Source organism: Lynx canadensis, chromosome D2 (genome assembly GCF_007474595.2).
Source record: "Lynx canadensis isolate LIC74 chromosome D2, mLynCan4.pri.v2, whole genome shotgun sequence".
In the NCBI taxonomy this organism is placed as follows: Eukaryota; Metazoa; Chordata; class Mammalia; order Carnivora; family Felidae; genus Lynx; species Lynx canadensis.
Window position 1 is genome coordinate 44805255 of NC_044313.2, and position 22953 is coordinate 44828207.

The 22953-nt window shown below is 39.9% G+C and overlaps 1 protein-coding gene across 1 annotated transcript; it reads right to left on the minus strand.

The window, feature by feature from the left end:
- Positions 1-3497: 3497 nt before the first annotated feature.
- Positions 3498-22442, minus strand: GHITM (growth hormone inducible transmembrane protein). Its single transcript, XM_030334576.2, has 9 exons — positions 22311-22442; positions 20747-20911; positions 19427-19526; positions 18065-18176; positions 17283-17424; positions 13744-13852; positions 7259-7447; positions 6215-6386; positions 3498-4938 (listed from the first exon to the last, which is right to left on the minus strand). The coding sequence occupies exons 2-9, from the start codon at positions 20873-20875 to the stop codon at positions 4854-4856; spliced, it is 1038 nt and encodes a 345-aa protein (XP_030190436.1). The 5' UTR covers positions 20876-20911; positions 22311-22442; the 3' UTR covers positions 3498-4853.
- Between the last annotated feature and the right edge of the window lie 511 nt (positions 22443-22953).

Sequence of the window (22953 nt, forward strand, 5' to 3'; positions counted from 1 at the left end):
GGAAAGATAATCCTTCAGTTCCCCGTTCTTATAGGACAATGAATTATTAGAAATGGGAAGATCAACTACTGGAATGTTTTTTAATTCTAAAATGCCACTGATTTTAAGATCGTTTAGTTTTGCAAAAAATCCGTATTAATTCAGAAATGAAGTATAAAAAACAAAGCTCTTGGTATTGAGGCAACATGACTAATGAGTAAATAAAAATTAAGACCTAGAACAAACACCCTTCCTATGAAATCATCACGTAAATCTTGTTTCCCGAAGCTCGGTGATGCTATGTAAAAACCACTCTGGGGCATACAGGTGAGCAGCCCAGGTGGTTCACACACAAGGAAAGAGGTATGATGGTGGCTAGCTGACATATCCAGGTGATTAGGCAACTTTTACAAAGTACTTAGTGGAAAGCATTTGTCTTAAATTTTCAAAAATTGTTCCTAAACTTGTATGCTCATGTGTGAGCATGAATGGCAATTTGGTCCTGCTAGAAAATATCAATTCTCTATTTCTAGATCCAGTGAGGCTGCAGTACCCCCACCACCTATGAGACTCGGTGGCCCCTTAGGAGAACACCCCACCAGTGAGGAAGCAATACAAATACAAGCCATGAGTGAGGCAGAATGAAATGCTGAGGCAGAGGGGGACAGACTGCACACCTGCCCTCAGGCTAACTGGCTAGAATCGCCCATATAATCCCTCTTCCCTAATTGATTTCATCTTTGCTTATGGCACAATATGCTCCTTCTGCAATTTTCAAGTGTTATACTGGGGGAACTTTCTCCAGTTTCCTGAACTCCTTTACAAAAGGCCAAGTCTTCAAGGTGATAGCTTTCATCTTTTTCTGAAAAATGGCTTCCATTCTGACTGCTAGCTAAATTGAGTGTATTTAGGGAGAACTCCATCTTACTGATTACATTGACCTTAAAAAAATCGTTTGACCAAGCAATTGAGTAAAGGAGTTTATGGTACTAGATATAACAAATAGGATCTGGGGAAGTAAAACATGATTACCATTTATTCTTCAGATACTGGAACCAATCCCTTTTGATAAACACTAACTTTTTTTTCATTTTTTTAAAATGTTTATTTTTGAGACAGAGATAGAGCATGAACGGGGGAGGGTCGGAAAGAGAGGGAGACACAGAATCTGAAACAGGCTCCAGGCTCTAAGCTGTCAGCACAGAGCCCACGAACTGTGAGATCATGACCTGAGCCGAAGTCGGACGCTTAACCGACTGAGCCACCCAGGTGCCCCCCCCCTTTTTTTTTATAAACACTAACATTCTAACACTCTAAGCATTTTTAGCAAAATCTCAACCTATTTAATTTGTACAGTGCTTTTGATTCTCAAACAGGATTTCAGCCCTGTGGCATCCATCGAACTTTCCAGCTTGATTGACTAAGATGTTCGACTCTACCCCTTCTTGCCAGCCATATGACCTTGTGCAAATATCAAACTTTTGTGGGCTTCAGCTTACTCCTTGGAAAATGGGGATATCAAGTACCTAACCCAAAGTAATCTTATGATTTATGCAAAGGACTTAGCATACAATAAGTAAATAATACAATTGAATCATTGGCAATTAACAGCGTTATCTGTACCCTCCTGCCATACTGGAATGATACAAATCTTGGGTATCACTCAGTTTCAAGAACTTTAACATGGACACACACCCTCTGTCCAGATGAACAATTTTAAAGGAAACATGCCTGCCTTTCTTCCCACGTTCTAATATTTTCAAGTACGTAGAAAACATTCAAGGGTTCGAGGTCCTGGCACAGAACACACACACCTGTTGTGAGCAGGAAATCAGGCTTCCAGGGAACTGCCATTTCTTGCCATCCTTCCCTGCTTTCCTACTCTTCCTCCAACATACTCAGGCTGTGTCAAACACCCTCCCTTTACTATGTGCTGAAACAATTGTTTTCTCTTGGAAGACTTCCTCCTGGCACACCTTAGAAACAAAAAGCTTTGTTCACTAATGGACCATGTTTCCCCTGGGTTCAGGCACCATGGTACCTGACACACGATTTTTCTTTTTTAAGTTTTTATTTAAAATTTATTTTGAAAGAGAGTGAGTGTACGCGCAAGTGGGAGAGAGGCAGACAGAGAATTCCAAGCAGGCTCCATGCTGTCAGTAGAAAGCCCATGAACCGTGAGATCGTGACCTGAGCTGAAATCAAGAGTCGGATGCTCAACCAACTGAGCTAACCAGGTACCCCACCACACTCCTGTTTTCTGACTGAATGTTTAGGATACCATTCTAAAAAACCAAAAGAGGGGCGCCTGGGTGGCGCAGTCGGTTAAGCGTCCGACTTCAGCCAGGTCACGATCTCGCGGTCCGTGAGTTCGAGCCCCGCGTCAGGCTCTGGGCTGATGGCTCCGAGCCTGGAGCCTGTTTCCGATTCTGTGTCTCCCTCTCTCTCTGCCCCTCCCCCGTTCATGCTCTGTCTCTCTCTGTCCCAAAAATAAATAAAAAACGTTGAAAAAAAAAATTTTAAAAACCAAAAGGGCCTTTATTTTTTGATTTTTGAGAGAGGGCGCAAGTGACAACGGACAGAGAGAGACAGAGAGACACAGAAGCGGGGCTCATCCGAAGCAGGGCTCAAGTCCACCTGATGCGGGACTCGAATTCACAAACTGTGAGATCACGACCAGAGCTGAAGTCAGATGCCTAACATACTTGAGTCACCCAAGTGCCTTTCTTTTTTGCCTAAAGCCTATCCATGTGCAGGTCTTCACTCTTCCCTGTTAGGAATGTGAAGTAAAGACCTTGATGGCATGTTAATGGAGTCTAGGAACTAGTGATTTTTTTTTTTAAATCACTTTAGATCTATTATTTTATTTTGTAAGTATTCACATTTTATATAACTCACTTTTTATACTGCAGTCTTCCTTGTCTTAGCAAAGTCAGAAAAAGTGCTGTGATAAACTAAACTGAAAAATAAACTAAAAACAAAAAAAAGACATACCTTATTTTTCTAAATAAACTTCTGCCTGATACCCATTGTTGAAATTATAGCATTTTGTTTTATGTGATACCACCATAACATAGGGATATAAACTTTGGACTCTAAAATGTGACTAAAGACAAGACCTTTAAGACCACACTGACATTGTATAGGGACTAAAGTAGAGAAGGGAAAAAACAGAATTTGGCACTTAAGATTTTTCTCAAGACAACACCCACCCTGACCCCCTAACCCGCAGCTGAAGCGTTTATAGAGCTAAATGCCCACACATTTCAGAACCTCAATCCTAGGAGGGAGGCTCTGTTACCATCTTCAAAAATGGGCACAGAGAGATTAAGTAATTTGCCCAAGGTCACATAAGAAATAAGTGGAAGAAGTGGGGTTCAATTAAAGGCAGTCTGGCTGTTAAGTGTTGTGGTCATAATCACCCTGTACTCTACATACTAGGGTAAGACAGCACATGAAACAAATCCTCTATCCAAATAGTATGCGTATGGTTCAGCTGGAAAAATTACAGACCAATCACCACCTGGCTGGAACATTTATTAATTCAGAAATAAGCATTCTATGTAATTTGAGGTGGTTAGAATAGTTACTTCTGGATTACTGTAATAAATATTTGTCAAAAACACCAATCATCTCAATAATCATACACACTTATTTCATTCATTAAGAACTTCCAAAAATAACTCTTCTGTATCAAAAAAACTTACCAATATCACAACAGTCAAGTAATCGCCCATGCAGAAGAGAAGGAAAAGTCTGCTGGGGGAAACTCTAACAAAACACTTTGCCCATTATAGTTTTGATTGATATAGTTCATGAAGAAAGACTAGCTATGCTCTCCTGTGTTTTTAGTGCTTAGTCTGAGAGGAATGCAAGAAACCAAGTCCTGAGAGAAAAACTGCTTTCATAATCTTAAGTGTAAGCCACAAACAGGCTTTTCTAATAAAAGCTTCAAAGCCTGAAGAGATGAAGAAAGGCAAGCATATATTCTCTTAAACATTTCAATAAATATGCAAAAAAAATTCAGCAATTAGGAATACTGTGTTTGTATATTTGAAAATGCAACAGATTTCATGCTTTGAATGTTTCATCCTGAGAAGAATTTTAAGGATATTTTGCTCCATAAGGTTTAAAATTAAAACTTAAACATATTTAACTACATGTCAGGAATTCTCCAGATGATTAACATTCTCAACTGTCCTAACAATGTCAAACAATGAAAAGCCAAACACGATCACTTCTACATTGTAAAGATAGCACTGAGAAAGAAAGGAACATTGGGAGAATGAATCACCTAGATCTTTGTTTATGCTCAATGCTTTTGATTAAGTTCAAAAGATGAATGTGAAAACAGCAATGATTAATTTGTCTCCAAAGAGCCAGACCCCTCTCACTGGCTCACCACCGACACAAGTGCTAAGTATTCAAAGAAAGACTGAAGGTGATCCTTTGCTTCTCTCTGGTCCCTTTACCAAACTCCTACGTCACTTATGACATTACTTAATATTTCTGCATTTCAAAAAATATGCAGCAAAACAAAATCTGCTAATTTTCACTTAAATAAATTTTAAAACAGAACAGTTAAATCCTCACAACACAAACCTTAGTTTTCACATTCATTAAAACGTTTTAGAATTACTCACACTTGAGAAACTGGAAATGTGTGTGCTTATTTGGAAGAGAACAACTGAATTTATTCTTTAGAAGAGAAAGCAGACCTGAAGCATCAAATCACCAAACATCTGAAACCTGCTGACAAGTCTTATCTTCTACACATCAGTGAAAGCTGCTTATACAAACTATTCCGTGAACACCTGCCCCTATTAAACAAACAAGATATCCGAGGTACTGGAGAGGTCAGAAGCTGAGTTGCTTCACTTCTTTCTGTTGCTTCCAGTTGCTAGAATACTGGCAACTCGCATAAATATATTTAACGTATCCATGTAGATTCCCAGCATCCTGGAAAAGAAAATTACGGCCTATTATAGATGATGTAATTCTAATAACTCTAAAAGAACTATTTCTTAATCTAGAAAAGAAAAGCAATACTATTTGTCATAGGTACAGCATATGAAATGGAAATCAGAAAAAGAAAAGATGCCAACTAAGGACGGCTCTGAAAACAGTCAAGATTTTCCTTGGCAGATTAATCTTTGAAATGTTAAAGGGCAGTTTTAAAAATCATTATTCTACCCTCTGACCCTCTCTTATGAGTGTAGTATCTTGCAGAAACACCCTGTAAGATAGGCCAAGAAATAATTAAAACAAAACTAAAGTAGCACCTTCATAAAAATGTGTTAGACACAAGTCTGGCATTTTTAAATATAATAACCCCTCAAGGAAACCCCCCACCACCAACCAAAACCTGTTATATATCTGTGTTACAGCAGCATTTTTTAAAAAAAACATTAAATTTTAGCTTCAAAGAAACAAAAAACAAATTACTTGTAAAAATGTGATAGAAAACATGAAACCCAACAAATTTGTTTAAATAAAATAACCTACTTTGGTGGAGAGGCCAAGAAAAGAGAAAAAAAGTGTTGTTACATAACTGTACCACAAAACTAATTAACAAAAGTAGGTAAATATTTGGACTTAACTGAATATCTAAATTAAACTTAGTTACAATATAATCAAATGTTCTGCGGATACATAGCTTACTAAAAAGATACAATAGATCAAACAACAACAGAGATCGTAAAATTTGACAAACCCATTACTGTGGGTTGAATTCAAGATATGTTGACATCCTAATCCCTGTACCTGTAAATGTGGCCTTATTTGGGAAGAGGGTCTTTGCAAATATAATCAAGATAGGAGGGAAGATGAGGTTAATACTGGAATGGGGTGGGCCTCCACCCAAAATGACTGGTGTCCTTATAAGAGGTGACAGAGAGAGACATACGGGAAGAATGCCATGTGAAGACAGAGGGAGAGATTGGAGTGATGTACCTATAAGACAAGGAATGTCAAGGACTGCTGGCCAAAACAAGAAGCTAGAAGAGAGGCGGGGAGGATTCTCTTAGAGCCCTCAGAAGGTATCAACCCTGATGACACCTTGATTTCAGATTTCTAGCCTCTAGAACTGCAAGAGTGTAAATTTCCATGGTTTGAACCATTCGGTTTGTAATATTTGTTATGGTAGCCCTAGGAAACTAATACGACCATAAAACAAAACAGACCATAATAACACAAACGTCTTGTGTAACAGAAATAAGACATGAAGACTACTTACGAATTGATGGGATCATATTTTTGGACTCCATATGGTGGCACTATTTCTGCACGCTTGATTACTTTCTGTGTATCATACAGAAGAAACATGCTGAAAAGAACTAATCCACCATAAATTGCCACTGAGTACAGAGTGGCACCAGCCACAGTGGTGGGTGGAAGAAACATAGATCCTGGGAGGAAAAAAAGAAAAAAGGACTCTTCTCTAACTGGATTTATGATTAACATTTCTTTAAAAAAACCTTTTAGTGTACTGCACAGATAGGAAAAAGACTGACTATATGCACCGTGTAATTTTATGCATATTCAGTCCAAACCCATGATACTTATGCCTGTAATGGGTCACCTGCCCACATTACAGAAAGGCTCTTGCATGTTCTCCAGACGAACTTTCCCATTTTAGATGTATTGTGTGAAACCCAAAATAGTTTACCATGATGCCAAATAAGAAAATGCAATCTAATTAGTGTTTGTCTTTTAAACTTTTTTTTTTTTTTTTTTTTTTCAACGTTTATTTTTTTGGGGACAGAGAGAGACAGAGCATGAACGGGGGAGGGGCAGAGAGAGAGGGAGACACAGAATCGGAAACAGGCTCCAGGCTCTGAGCCATCAGCCCAGAGCCCGACGCGGGGCTCGAACTCACGGACCGCGAGATCGTGACCTGGCTGAAGTCGGACGCTTAACCGACTGCGCCACCCAGGCGCCCCGTCTTTTAAACTTTTTAAAATAACTCTTGGGGCACCTGTGTGGCTCAGTCAGTTGAGCATCTGACTTTGGCTCAGGTCATGATCTCACAGTTGACAAGTTCGAGCCCCATGTCAGGTTCTGTGATGATAGCTCAGAGCCTGGAGCCTGCTTCAAATACTGTGTTTCCCTCTCTCTCTCTGCCCCTCCCCTGTTCATGCTCTCTCTCTCTCTCTCAAAAATAAATAAACGTTAAAAAAATTTTTTTAATAACTCTTAATAAGTTCCCTCCATTAGTATAGCTGAGTACATCAATGGTTTTCGGATACCAAGAAGTGAATGTCAAAGCGCAGTAGCTCACCCAGTGATGACACAAAGACGACACCCAGGCCCACTCCCAGGGGCGCTCCCATGTTCAGAAACTTCTCACTAGGTGCGCACATGGCCACACTGGAGAGGCCTCCCACGATGCCTGCCGTGTACCATGCAGCTCTGATGAGAAGAGGCCCCCCTAATATTGTCAGTGGAGCCACCACTGCACCCATTACACCTGGAGAAAGAGCAAGTAGTTAAGTATTGACTAAGTAAGAACCAGAAAGAAAACACCACTTGTAACTAACACACCATCTGAACATCACGTACCTTATGGTTAAACAACAGGACTACAACATCTCTCCCTTATTTAGGTGATACTACCCCCAAATTCCACACCCCAAACTTGTGGCTATCCAAATTCAAAATCACAACACTATACCTAGTTAAACAGTCTCAACTCAAAAACACAAACATTAATTTGGCGTTTTAATAACTTTATCAAATTCTACATGGTTCATTATCTGTGTGTGAGCCTACTGGTATTCTTCATAAAATTCGTATATATGTAAGAATTGAGACAAAAAGGCTTAAAATGACTAACTCAAGGTCAAACCTGCTGCTGCCAAAAGGGAACAAAGTAAAATGAGAGAACGCATATATGATGCTAATCTTAAGATGCAGGAACTTCAAGGACAGACAGCGTTGTTTCCTTGGGTAGAAGGGAATGTCAGCTCAGTTTGTAAACAGTAATTTTAGTTGTCAGATATTTATCAACAAGTTCAGGAAAATTAGTGAAAGGCACCAATAATTTAATCAGCAAAGGTTAAAAGAACACCTTAATTAAAAAAAATAAATCTCAGATAAGGCATTATTTCAGTGCTCAGTAGAACAAGTTGCCCTCTTCTTACACATTAAATGTGCAGAGTTTAACTCAGAATAGGAGCTATCTTCATCCTATAATTTTAACAGTGTGTCTCTTTTGTGAAAGTAACATTTCTAGATCAAGTAATAAGATATTATCGCATGATAATGAACAACTAAAAATAGCTTTTGCTGTAAGAAAAATACTGAATAAAAATTCCTCTATGACATTTCTATTAGGATTCCCATCAGTTTTGCAACTGACAGCAAAATTTTTAGCAAATTTTGTGCAGAATCCACAAAAAAACCTTTATTCTCCATCATGCTCCCCACTTTACTTGCCCCAGGTAACTAACTCCCTGTCCCAAAATTTGCATTAAGCCACAGGCAGAGGATGAAAAAGTGTCCTTCCCCCCACCCCCCTCCCTATACTGGTGCCAGCTCTCTGCTCCAGGTTCTCCTGACCCCATTAGCCACCAATGGCCAGGAATAGGAGGGGGCCAGGAGCAGGAGGTAGAGCTGGTACCAGGGAGCAAGAATGAGGCCCTGCCTCCCTCATCATGCTTTCACAGCACCCCCTTGTGGAGCCCAATCCTCCCCTGGCTCCCTAGGGTCTAGCCTGGTGGTCCTGTTTTCCATGGCCTGCCCCTCAAATGGTCCTCTCCTGTGTGGGCTGACCCTGTCAAAGACAGTTTCTCGAGTGGCCTCAACGGCAATGATACACTTCTTTGGTTTTGTCATTCTGCATGGTTAGGTTCATTGGAGGTTCTTTTCTTTTTTTTTTTTTTTTTAATATGAAATTTACTGTCAAATTGGTTTCCATACAACACCCAGTGCTCATCTCAAAAGGTGCCCTCCTCAATACCCATCACCCACCCTCCTCTCCCTCCCACCCCCCATCAACCCTCAGTTTGTTCTCAGTTTTTAAGAGTCTCTTATGCTTTGGCTCTCTCCCTCTCCAACCTCTTTTCTTTTTTTTTCTTCCCCTCCCCCATAGACTTCTGTTAAGTTTCTCAGGATCCACCTAAGAGTGAAAACATACGGTATCTGTCTTTCTCTGTATGGCTTATTTCACTTAGCATCACACTCTCCAGTTCCATCCACGTTGCTACCAAGGGCCGTATTTCATTCTTTCTCATTGCCACGTAGTATTCCATTGTGTATATAAACCACAATTTCTTTACCCATTTGTCAGCTGATGGACATTTAGGCTCTTTCCATAATTTGGCTATTGTTGAAAGTGCTGCTATAAACATTGGGGTACAAGTGCCCCTATGCATCAGCACTCCTGTATCCCTTGGGTAAATTCCTAGCAGTGCTATTGCTGGGTCATAGGGTAGATCTATTTTTAATTTTTTGAGGAACCTCCACACTGTTTTCTAGAGCGGCTGCACCAGTTTGCATTCCCACAAGTTCATTGGAGGTTCTATCTCTGGAGCTTTTATCCCTGGGGGGTCTGGCCCTTGGCGGCTTGGTCTTCCAGAGATCCTGGCCACCATGCCGTGCCAAGGTCTCATCCCAGATGCCACGGTCCTCTGAGAGATACAACTCTCGTGGCCTAGCTCTTTGGCAATCAGGCTCTTTGTGTTCTAGCCCTCTGGGAGACTTATCCTCAGTATCTGGGTCCTCATAGAGTGTGGGCACCTGATTCTTGGCCTTTTCAGAATAGTAGCCCCTAAGTTTGAGGCCTTTGGGGGTCTGGTCCTCCAGGACTTTTTGTCAGCTTTAGGGAGGTCCCTCCAAAGGTCTGTTCCCCATGGTCTGGCTCTTTGGTGAGCCTGTTCTCTAAGGGCTGGTTATCTGATGGTGTGGGGAGCTGTGGCCCAGCCTCCCTGTAGCTTTAGCAAAACTTTTAAGTTTATTCAGAGATTTTTCAATGATACTTTCTCATAAAAATCTTAAATGGTAATAGATGTCTGCTGCTTAAGGACATTATTAATTACAAAACTAACAAAGATAGCTCACCATTATTATTGTGAACAAAAACTAACATTCACCAAACTAGTACAGCCAGTTGTATGGAGGTTCCTTAAAAAATTAAAACGATAATTACCATATGATTTAGCAATCCCACTTCGGGGTTTATAACCAAAAGATAGGAAACCAGGATCTTATACAGATGTCTGTACTCCCATGTTCACTGCAGCGTTACTTATAATCTCCAAAATACAAAAACCAAATTGTCCTTTGATGGGTGAATGGATAAAGATGACATGGTGTATATACACAATGGAGTAGTATTCAGCCATAAAAAAATGAGATCTTGCCATTTTTGACAACACGAATGGACCCTGAGGGCATGATACTAAGTGAACTAAGAGAAAAACAAATACCATATGATGTCACTTCTATGTGCAATCTAAAAAAGTCAAACTCAGAGAAACAGCATAGAGTGGTGGTTACCAGGGGTAATGGGGTAGGGGAAATGGGGTGATACTGGTAAAAGTACAAACTTCCAGTTGTAAGATTAACAAATCTGAGGACCTAATACACACATGGTGATTACAGCTATCACTGTATCATCTACTTGAATGTTGCTAAGAGACCAGATCTTAAATGTACTCTCACCACAAAAAAGAAATGGTAAATACGGAATGGAGGTGTTAGCTAAAGCTATGGTGGTAGTCATTACGCAATATATAAATGTATAAATCAACCAGTTGTACATCTGAAAACTTACAGTATCACGTGGTAATTACATCCTGATAAAGCTGGGGGAAAAACAGAATTAGAATAGTTTTCCAATGATCATTTCAGTAATTCCTGCATAGTATCACTTAGTCCTGATGAAGACCACAGCTGTATCTGCATAGTGCTAAACATCTGGATGAAAAATGAAAATGGAATGCACTGGGATGTTAATATTGGTCAAAAGCCAACTCTGATGTCCCTTTAATACTGTGAGGGGGTGCCCTTGGGTCACCTAAGCTTCCTTCAGTTCTCAGCTCAATCATTCCAGTGAATGAAAGAGTGGACATGGGTGCCTGAGTGGCTCAGTTGGTTAAGCATCTGACTTCAGCTCAGGTCAACATCTCATGGTTCATGAGTTCAAGCCCCACATTGGGCTCTCTGCTATCAGCACTGAGCCCGCTTCAGATCCTTTCTCTCTCCCCCTCTCTCTAGCCTTCCTCAGCTCATGCTCTCTCTTGCAAAAGAAATACACTTAAAAAAAAAAAAAAGTGGATACAGGGCTAGACTTGAAGAAAGAATACAGCACTTCCTGGCATACTGACCTCACATAACTTAGCTTCCTCATCCACAAAACAGGAATACTAATGCCTGCCTGCATAGCTTAAAATAGGTAGGTATATATGAAGCATAAAGCAAAAATTGGCATTCATGCTGTGCAGGGAAGGTTTCGCATAGCAGGCCTAAGGTTATCTTTACAAAGACTTGCTTGCAGGGCTGGTCCTTGGCTGGGATTTAAGAACTTGGCACTTAAATCATTCTCTGGCAGGGTTAGACTACTTGTGCAAACAGTTAAGAGTTATGCTGAAAGTCTGTTTTCCTTCTGGAATCTGTATTTTGGTAGTTGTTAGGAGGGTGCCTACATGATTAGCCCTTATTAAAGCCTGTGGGTACCAAGTCTCTAACGGGCTTCCCTGGGCAGTAACACTGCATGTTACTGCGCTTTACACATCCTTACTATGTCCCCTCAAAGAAGGAGGGAGCGCACTGAAAGCCTGTGGATGGATTTCTCCAGATTCTGTCATGTGTCCTTTTGATGTCCTTAGCTCTGAGTACAACTATATGCTGAGTCCTATGACTCCTTCTAAAAAAATACTGAACAAATGGGTAGTGTTGGGGGTCCCCTCCAATACATTAAATACCTCAAGTAATTTATACACTACAGTATCAGATTAAAAGGAGTTTTCTAAGCAACCCAGATAGAAAGCCCTTAATTCTAAGCTCAAATTGAAACAACATGACTATTTTAATTCAATAAGTCACTAAATATTTACTACTTATCAGAGGTAAAAACACTAAACCAGTTTTCTCAAGGAACTCAAGTGTCTAAAATGGAAACAGGTGCAAAAGTCCATTCACTGGACAAGATACTATAATCCAGAGAATTGTAACTGTAACATAAATGCTAAACTCAGATGGTGAGGATTTTGGTGTTTTAATGAAAGGATATACACTTCATACTTAAAAACAAAAAGCTCTGTATACTACTGTGATATGCAGTTGTCCCGAAGCTGAGTAATCCTTAAATATTTACAGATAGCACTCAAGAGATATTACATTTTTAGAAGTACACATATTATATTTTGGATAAAATTTTTTTTAAAGCAGGTTATTGGTACTAGAAAATACTGGACCACCTCCCTCCATCACAAGGACTTTGTCCTGTAAAACTCCATAGACAAAATCTATGGTTGAATAACCTCAGGCCTAATAGTAGAGAGTTGAAAACTGAGACTGTGAAGTCATGTGAAGTCTCATGTTTACCAAAACAAAAACAGCACATAATAATATGAATGACATAGTTCGCACTGGAAATCTGGCTCACTGGGTGCCAAAAACCTAATTTCCATTTACTAACCCACGTAAGAAACATTTCAGAGCCTGCTTCCAAGAAAGTTTCAAGGAAATGCTCATAAAACTTGTCTTAAGAGAATAAAAAAATAAAAAGAAACAGATCCATAAAAACAGAGAACGGATTGTTGCCAGAGGGGAGGTGGGAGGATGGGCAAGATGGGTGAAAGGAGTGGGAGATACAGGCTTCCTGTTACAGAGTAAATCACAGGAGTAAAAGGCACAGCATAGGGAATATAGTCAGTGACACTGTAATAGTGCTATAAAGTGACAGATGGTAGCTGCACTGTGAGGCGTATAGCATAATGTATACAGAACTGGAAACACTATGTTGTACACTTGCCGCTGTAACATTGTTTATCACCTATACTCAAAAAAATATATAGAAAAAAATCTGTCTTGTTTTGAGGTAGAGAACATGTATCTAAGACACACTTTTGCTTCTAGGTCTAGTTGGTTCTTTATTCAACCCACAGATAATGGCAACACTTTATCTAAACTTTAAAATATTTGTGTCTCCATAATTAAGGGAGATATCACAACATATACCTAAAAGGATATTAAAACTGTCCTGCAATACCAGGGAGTGGACAGCCTTTGCCCTGTCCATGGTAACTTTGCGCTAAGACCCATCTAAATAATGACCCAGTTAACTGTATCAGAGACAAAGTACACTTCCAAAGGTCTTTCTTATTGTTTTCTTTCTTCCAATGCCCCATTGCAAGATCCTGTACTCCTATTCTTTCTTGTGACTTACCTCCTCCTTTCCTTCTCCACCCTCATTTTAAAATTTTTCTAAAGATACACAAGAATAATTCTCAAGTAATGTGTATCAGGTTTGAAATGCTTCTAGTATTAGGCAAAATACATAAAGGAAATCTCTACGTGTATTAGACTGTCACAGGAGGCCAAGTATAATACTGGGATGTCCATGGTCTTAGTATCTGAATAATTATTTTTTCAGAGTAGAGATCTGGCTATAATACAACCACTATTAAGTACAAAAAACTATAAGTGTTTTCTAAACATGAGTCTTTATTAAATTATGCACAAGTCATTCACAATTGTAAAGAACCACCAAAGAAGACAGTAATGAAGGTTATTTAATAAAAATTTAAAGTTAGAACATACCAGAATGTAGTAACCAAGCAAGATGCTTTGGGCCTGGGTTCTGGTCATATGGTATTGACTGTACCAGCATTCCAGCTCCAATCATGGCTGCAAAGGTTGCACCAATTGTCTGAAACACACGTTACTGAGAAAAATCAATCCTTATATACAACAACAAAGGAAAAACCCTCAAGTTCCAAGTTAAGCTAGTCCCTCCAATAAATTTTGTTTAAGAAGATTAAGGATAAGGGCGCCTGAGTGGCTCAGTCGGCTAACCATCCAACTTGGTCATGATCTTGCAGCTCAGGTCATGATCTTGCAGTTCGTGTGTTCGAGCCCCATGTCAGGCTCTGTGCTGACAGCTTAGAGCCTAGAGCCTGCTTCAGATTCTGTGTCTCCCTTGCTCTCTGCCCCTCCCCCACTTGTGCTCTCTCTCACTCTCTCTCAAAAATAAATGAACATTAAAAAATTAAAAAAAAGGGGCGCCTGGGTGGCGCAGTCGGTTAAGCGTCTGACTTCAGCCAGGTCACGATCTCGCGGTCCGTGAGTTCGAGCCCCGCGTCAGGCTCTGGGCTGATGGCTCAAAGCCTGGAGCCTGTTTCTGATTCTGTGTCTCCCTCTCTCTCTGCCCCTCCCCCGTTCATGCTCTGTCTCTCTCTGTCCCAAAAATAAATAAACGTTGAAAAAAAAATTAAAAAAAATTAAAAAAAAAAAATTAAAAAAAAAAATTAAGGATAATGAAAACTGATCTAGGAGGGGACAAGAGTGTCCCCTACTGTCACACAAAGTTTTGCAGACTCTTCAAGTGAGTATGTTGAGCTCTGATTGATAACATGACCTTTTAAAAATTGTATTCTTCCTAGACAGAGACCTAACAAAACCTCTTTAACAATCCCAAAATAATTATTAATTGTATTTATTTTTGCATAGCAAACTACATTAAAAAAAACTTATCATGATACACCAATTAGAATATATACATAGCACACTGCCTTGAACTCCATCATTTGCTTAACAAAAACCTAAAAAACAGAAGCACATGGAAAAGAGAATAAGATTCTACTTCTCTATCCTCTTAGTTTTCTAGCTGACTTGGTCCTCCGTCCCTTTTATCTTACATTTCCATTGTTATGACACTTAAATACTTCTTGTGCATATAGAAAGAAATGTACATAATAGAGAAAGACTGTAATGAACCTTTAGGAAACCTGAAACAGAAACTGCAAATTTGCTACTCTTGGACAGAAAACAGCAGATATCTGGTAGCCCAACTATTCAAAAAACAACAGATTGTGAATGCTTTTGGTTAGATGTCACTAATCCCTTGTGTGACCTAAGGCCTGCCTCCCTCCTCTGCATTATCCATCTGAACACAGGCACATGAATGTTCAACCTCAGATGCAAAGTACAGATAAAAACAAAACAGATATTTTTGCTGAGAATGGGAAAGCCTTTACTCATTAACAGAAAAAAGCACAGAGTTCTACTAGATCACTTTCCAATGAAGAAATAATTACTAAAATCCACTTCATGCATTTCTTCATACAAATGCAAGGCACTTTCAGGGTATTTATCACAACGGTATTTTTTTCTTTTAAGGTCCTTCATGTTCATGACCCAGTTCCATTCTTTGCCTTTCACCGTTCCATACTCTACACTCCAGCTACAATGAAATAGTAGGGATGCGAATATGACCCCATTTCGTGCCTCTTTAATTCCATTTATTTTGCCTAATTCATTTGAGTTATTCAAGGATTATCTCGTCCCCTGGAAAGTTATTCTGGGAGGTACCCTGACTGCCATGAGCAGTGTCAGAAGCCTCTCCTCTGTTCCAAAATCACTTGGTGTCAACTTTGACATTATTTGTGTGTATGTCTGTCCCCCCCCAAAAATCTTCATCTTCCTCTCTGTAGCACCTGCCTGGCTTTCCAAATTTTTTAATTTAAGTAGTTCTAACAGCAGGTAAGAGTAATCTTATGCCGAAAGTAAGTTGAGAATATGGCCCAAGCACAAACACTTCTTTGAAGTCTTATTTTAGGGGCTAAACTCTTTGTATACTTAAATTTTTCTCTTATAACCACGTTGCTTTGTTAAAAATCATTGTTTTAAATTATTTGCCTGATTAAAATGTACATTCCTGGTGAGAATGCACCGTGCTTATTCTGTGCTTTCATGAAGTTCTAGGCTAGGAGATTCAGGACACCCATCTGAGAAGTAAGATTCTAAGAATACTGAAGTGTCCAAATGGCCACACTACCCTAAATGGTTCTTCTTTGGAAAGTACAGATTTGGAAATCTGTATGATATAAACGGTCCCATCTCCCATTCCCTTCCAGTCTCAAACTCATAGCTCACATTCTTATAATCCTCCACTTCAGATCTTGAAAAGCCCCAGCTGGTATAGTTGCTTCTTGTCTCTTCCATTTGACTTCTTAGAACTCAAAGACAAATCGTATTTTCTGCTGTTCCAGTATCTGCAACCGCTTCTCACTGATTAGACCCGCTCCTCAGTGTGGCAACCAGACACTGTCTGATTGTGTCTTCTTTACACTCTAGACCTCAGATACTCGAACTCCACTCTGATGTTTCCTTCTAATGTTATTTGGAGGAGAGAGAGAGAGAGAGCGAGCACGCGCGAGTGCACGAGGGTGAGGGGCAGACAAAGAATTCCAAGAAGGGATTCTGACATGGGGGCTCAATCCCAAGATCAGGAGATCACGAGCTCAGCCAATACCAAGAGTCAGACACTTAACCGACTGAGCCATCCAGGCGTTGCCCTCCACCCCAATGTTTGTTTATTTGAGAGAGAGAGTGAGTGAGCACTCTGCGGGTTTTAATGACTACCTCTTCTCCTTTGCTCAAGCTGTTCTGCAAACCTAGACTACCTTTGTTCTCTCCTAAAATAAAAAATGATAGCCTCCAACAGTTCTGGTGAAATAAACGTCTCTTTCATGGAACTTCCCTACTAGTCCAAGATAAAAACAGTCTTTCAACTGATTTTACACTTTCTACTTCTCCTTGCACATCCTTTACCACTTACTCAAGTTCATCTCTTCAACCAGACAGTAGAAAAATAGCTACCACTTTTGAAATCACTATTTTTTTTATCCAGAAAAATTAACAAATGCTCAAGAAACACTCACTGAATGTAAAACCCTACACAGGGTCAGGAAAGTTCAGAATGTTAGCAATACATATTTTCCACTGATTTCTAAGATGGCTTTGCATTTGCCCTGTCTTTTTTTTTTTTTTAATAAAATTGCTATAAAATACAAGCTATTTGATAGCTGCTTCTAGGTAAGTAGGATATTCCTGTATGTTTGGTTTTCAACCCCTTTACCAGTATTTAAATATACACTCAACTAAGAATGATAGCTGATTTATCTCAGAATGTACTTCCTACTTTGTCTCAGCTGCACTATTAATTCAGATTTGAACAACCTGTCAATATAGTAAGGGATTCTTTCCATTTAATCCACTCCCCCCCACTCCCGGCCAATATTTTTTGCCAAATCTTTTGGTATTTAGTGGAAAAGGAAAACAAAAACAAGCTGACTTACCACCCAAGAGCCTCTCATCATGAAGTTCATAAGCACAGGAGTTCTGCTCACTGCCAGGGCGGACAAAGCTGTTAAACCAATACTTCCTGCTAAGTACATATAGGTAGAATGAATTCTATCCTTCACATACTGAGGCCAAATTCTGTAAGAAACACAACATGGTTCATTTATGAAAGCATGGATATAAATTTTGGTTCAATTATTTATTTGCTGGGAAACTTTAGGAAATATCAATTTACTGCTATCGTATTCACTTCATTTATCATGGAAATAATGATGCATGCATTGGAGCTATCATAAAAATTAAATGATATAAAACATAAGAACTTTGGGACACTGGGGTGGCTCAGTCAGTTAAAAGCATCTGACTTTTGATTTCGGCTCAGGTCATGATCTCACGGTTTGTGAGATACAGCCCAGTACTGGGCTCTGTGATGACAGCGTAGAGCCTGGCTGGAATTCTCTGTCCCTCTCTTTCTGCCCTTTTCCAGCTTGTACTCTCTCCCTCTCTCAAAATAAAGTTTAAAAAATAAAAACATAAAACATAAGCACTTGGCACATCTACAAAAAAAACACATTTTCTCCTTGCCTAAACACATATAACCTTGGTAAAAGATTTTTACTTAAGTTTGAACAGATGCCAAAAGATTTCATTTTTATTCATGTATATTTCTATACAGTTGGAAGACTAGATATAAAATATTCCAAAAGTGGCAAAAGGGAAGGATGAAAACCAAACTGGAATCTTTAAGATTAGAAATGTTTGGGAACAATTTACTTACACAGCCTTTTCAATAGCTCCAATCTCATTAGACATTCCCAAGCCATAGTAGCACAATGCTCCAAGACCAACAGCAGCCCCTCCAGCAATAAACCATCTTCCCATCTGATCAACTGCAGAGCACAGAAGGAAATGCGCGTTAATACAGTCATATCTTCACTAAATTGAAAAGGGATGGTAAGCTCTCTCTAATATTTATACGAGGAAAATCAAACTATATACCATACTCCTTTGTAAAACCATACTTAGAATATATAGGGGTATATATAGGGTCTTAAAATTAGGGCACCAGTAAAAAAGGACAATGTTAAACTAAGTGTAATAATACAGAAAGGATCAGACTTGACTGGCCTTTAATTTCACTCCAATGAACTTTAAGGAGGCAGTATATCTGTGGACATGGGAATACTTCTGTAATAGTGTTTTATTCCTAAGAATCGGGGGTACGTTCTCAAGATATTCTTAAAAAGATGAAAAAGAAATGTTAATAATCATATCACGCTGTGTCTAAAGTGCTATTAACAAAGATGATGCTTTACAAAGAGAAAGAAAAAGGAACCAAAAGTGTAATCAATATTTATGCAGCGGAATCAAGGGAGAGGATGCTCTAAAACAAGAGCAAGAGAAACAAACAGCTTATCAACTCTAATTGGCTGGAAGTATTCATAAACAGCGTCTTACCCCCTTTAGTATAAATTTGCTAAGATTATTACTGTGCTGTAGCTGTAGGATTCATACAATTTGGTTTTCAGGGCAAACTTACTTATCAGAAAGAAATGCCCTGAAGGACACTGATTACAACTCTTTCTCATTATAATATATTGACATTCTATAAAGTTGTTAACAAGCAATAGTGTTGAGTATACGTGGCTAGATGAACAATCTGGTTAAACTTGCAAAGCTGAAATCCAAACTGACTTTGTTAGGTCTCGTTTCCAGGGAGGCCTTATATGAACAACCAGTTAAGAGGACTCTTCTTGAACATTTAGGTTTTTATTAGTATCTGTTTTAGTGATTTTCTCTTGACTTGAAACATACACAAACATGATATGCTTGAAGATTCTATGCAACTTCAAATGAACTTCCTTAACAGATTATATGTTTTTATATCATGTCATACTACTAATCCTTTTTAAAAAATGGTAAAAATAACATTTTCTCTGGAAGAAATATGAATGGAAACCAATGGACCCAGCGTGAAATATTAATCTTTTCTGGGCCACAAGATCCTGAAGAATGATGGATTGCCTTTCTTCCAAGGAAATGCTCATATACGTAAGTCTGTACGTATGTTTAGGAAGCTGTTCATGCATGTAAAATGTATTCACATATTCCAGCTCAAAAACTAAAGACTACTGCCTACTTTTGAATATTTTTTCCATTGATGGTTCCACTGCTGCCTCCTTAAGTTCTTGGACAGTTTTCCCACGCCGGATCCCAACTCTCGTCTTGGTGGCATATTCCTGATATACACGAAAACAAAGACACACAGCACACATACCAAAACAGAATGTTATCAGTAAAATAAAATTAAATCTCATTGCATTAGAAAACTCTATACTAATTTGGTCGTTTCTATGTATGTACTTTCACTACAAAGGTATGTTAGCCAATCTAAAAAATTCAATGTAGACCCTACCTATGGTCTATCTTTGAAGTGATTCACTTAACTCCTTAGTTCACAACTTTATTTCTTAAAGTTTCGGAATAATTGTTTATTTAAAAAACCACAGATTTATATCTCTAGAATTACATTTCAAGGACTAACTGCTAAAAAATCTGCATTCAATATGTATTAGCTGCATTTTTTTTAAATCTGGGGAATGGGGCTCAGGAAAGTTATCTTTGCTGAACACAAAGCCAAAGAAAGGGCGGGATGACTACTACCTCTATTTTAGCTGTTTTCAACAGGGAACAGTTAACTCAAGAGGAAAACAGCTGTCTCTTTTAGCCTGTATATATTTCCTTATCTACCTCATATTTCAAAACTTATACTTCTAATGTAAACGATGAACGATAAATCTATTATAAAAGAAAACGGGTTTCTCTCTAACCTAACGGTTTTTTTAAAATGTTTATTTATTATTGATAAACAGAGACAGAGCACGAGCAGGGGAGGGGCAGAGAGAGAGAGAGGGACACAGAATCTGAAGAGGCTCCAGGTTCTGAGCTGTCAGCACAGAGCTGGATGCAGGGCTCAAACTCACAAACCAGGATATCAGGACCTGAGCCAAAGTCAGACACTTAACCCATGGAGCCACCCAGGCATCCCTAACCTAATGGATTTTACCACTCTCTAATCAAAAGCTGAAATGACATTTTTAGTAACATTTCTAGCTACTGGCCAACTGGTAATATTCCTGGGTTCTTCAGCTTTTTACTACAGGCTCCACAATCTCCTGAGCCCTAAGAGCTCTCAATCTCTCACAAATCACTGTAAATTCTCTGAATGAAATTCCAAAAGCTGTAAGAGAAAGTTATAAGCGCTCTTTCATACATGGTAAGGAGGAACAAAATGATACAAAACTAATGGGGAGAAAGAACTGATTTGGGGCATTATCAGGGCTGTTTCAGCGCATCACTAATGGTAAAATAGGGAACTTCATACTCTGTCCAAAAAAAAGAAAAAAAAAAGGTCCTAGTGCACAGAGACACAACATGAAAACATTCAGATTATCTTTACCCTGCTGGGTGTTAAGAGCCATTGATGCTTCGTGATGGAACTCTTCACAACAGGCGAGGCCTTGGTGAAAGCTGGTTGGAAAACCCTGGAAGGTAGTGTCCGGAGACACACAAGTCTTGCGGCCAGCATGGTGGTGCACCAGGTTTACCAGGCAGATCTGAAATGCTAGTTAGACACAGACAAAAAATAACCCACTAACTGAGGGAATTAACACAGAAGATACAGAGATACGAAAGGACCAATCCTATTTTAGGAGAAAAATGGAAGTGACCTTTTTAAATGATAAAGATGAATTCTCTGTTTATTCCCAGTTATTTCAAGAAATCTATCCCAGAATCCAGTATGGGATGGTTCACCAAAACAGAATTAAATCCCAGGTTGAACAATAAGGTGTATAACTGTAGAAGTTATGTATGTAATACAAAGTGAATGCTAATTTCTTAAGACAATTACAGGGTGTGTGATGGCTTTTATAGATATGGTTTTAAGATTTACACCAGAATTCGATGGGAAAATTTAAAACAAGACTCTGTACAACTTTTGAGCAGAACAAAAACGTCATCCAAGGAAGAGATGCATAACTCTTCAAGGTCAGACTGCACTGTAAGGCTTCAAGACCTCAACAGTAATGACGCATTATGAATTTTTTGCTAAACACGCCAAACAGTACTTTCAAAATGTGATAAAAATACCCAAGGTGCTGAAACCACCTAGGATGTGTCTTAAAACGTAGATCCTGGGTCTTAACTCCGGTCCTAATAATTCAATCTCTAGGAATGGGACCCAGGAATAGGTTTTACCTAGCACACCAATAGTTAAGAATCTTTGCTAAAACTTACTTAACCGAGTGTACTTCCAGCTCTACCACTGAATCTATAAGAGGGTGTACAACACTGGGAAAATACCGAGTCCTTCTAATACTTTCACGTCGTTACATCATCTCAGTACGTTGCTGCTGTTTATCTCCTCAGTCACCGACACATGGACTGGGAAAGAGGCCCAACCGAGTGGCTACCACGTCGCGTAACAGAACAACGTAGAAATCTTGCTTCTGCCACATGCTAGAAATGGCCTCGAAACACTGTTTGCCCTCTGAGACGCCTGTGAGTTAGCTATAAAATGGGTAAGGTATCACCGACTCCAAACCCCAAACGCTCCCGTAAGCATTGATGCAATCAAGCGCCTGGTCCCCTGAGGAAGTTCAACCAGCTCTCTAGACTAGACTCGGCAGCAAGCCTCCAGTCTCCCAGAATCAATGCACAATCCTTATCAAGCACCCCCTTATCTGAGAGAGCGGTGGCTGTGCGGCGGCCCGGCCGCAGGGTGATTCAGCACCTCGCTGCCCCTGCAGAAGAGGGCAGAGGGGGGCGAGCCCCTGCCAGCCTATCTCAGGCCCTGCAGCCGTCGCCCCCATTCACCCGGTCACCCACAGGACGGTGACTCTAGCGCGCCGCCAGGCTGTGACGCAGCCTTCAGCTCTCCTCGGATGCACCCAGCGGCCCCGCGAAGCTAGCCATCATGACAGTGGATCTGCGGTGCCACAATCGGCCCGGAGTGGCCATACCTCAGTCCCCGGTCACCTCAACCGCGCAGTTACCCTTCCGGGCCGGCGATACGCAAACGCGCACACCTCCCTGGCCCTCCGCCCGCTCTTTACTGTCTGTGCGCGCGCAGTCTCCCCTACTCCCTGCGTGACGCAACATCCGGAGAATCGCCAAACACTAGGGACACCCAATCATGAGCAGATTTCTGACGGAAGGGCGGGCACGGTAGGGAGGAGGGGTTCCGGGCTAGAGGGGCGGGGCCAGTAGAGAATTGCCAGGAGCGTCATAGTCAGCGTCCATTTTGGGTGTGGGCAGCGGAAGCATTTTGGTCATGTCAGCTGTGGGTAGCGGAGCTAGTCTACGTTTTTGTCTCAACACTTTCACTAGCGGCAGTCACAAGAATTACGTAAAAATTGAAAAAGAATAGTGTGAGGGGAGGGTGGGTGATGGGTATTGAGGAGGGCACCTTTTGGAATGAGCACTGGGTGTTGTATGGAAACCAATTTGGCAATAAACTTCATATATTGAAAAAAAAGAAAAATAGTGTGAGAATTAAAAATTATTCCTTTGCCCGTTCTTTCCTCATGTCGCCTTTTCGCCTTCTCAAGAATGTATTTCGAGATAAATAGTGTGCCAAACGTGGTAGTTTCGAAGGGGAGCAAA

What these genes read in the sequence shown, in the direction of transcription:
- GHITM (XM_030334576.2), bottom strand. Translation starts at nt 20,875, where the DNA reads ATGCTGGCCGCAAGACTTGTGTGTCTCCGGACACTACCTTCCAGGGTT. An exon ending in GGCTCTTAACACCCAGCAGG is followed by an intron (nt 19,527 to 20,746) that starts GTAAAGATAATC and finishes CGTGTATATCAG; the next exon opens with GAATATGCCACCAAGACGAG. An exon ending in AAATATGATCCCATCAATTC is followed by an intron (nt 4,939 to 6,214) that starts GTAAGTAGTCTT and finishes TTTCTTTTCCAG; the next exon opens with GATGCTGGGAATCTACATGG.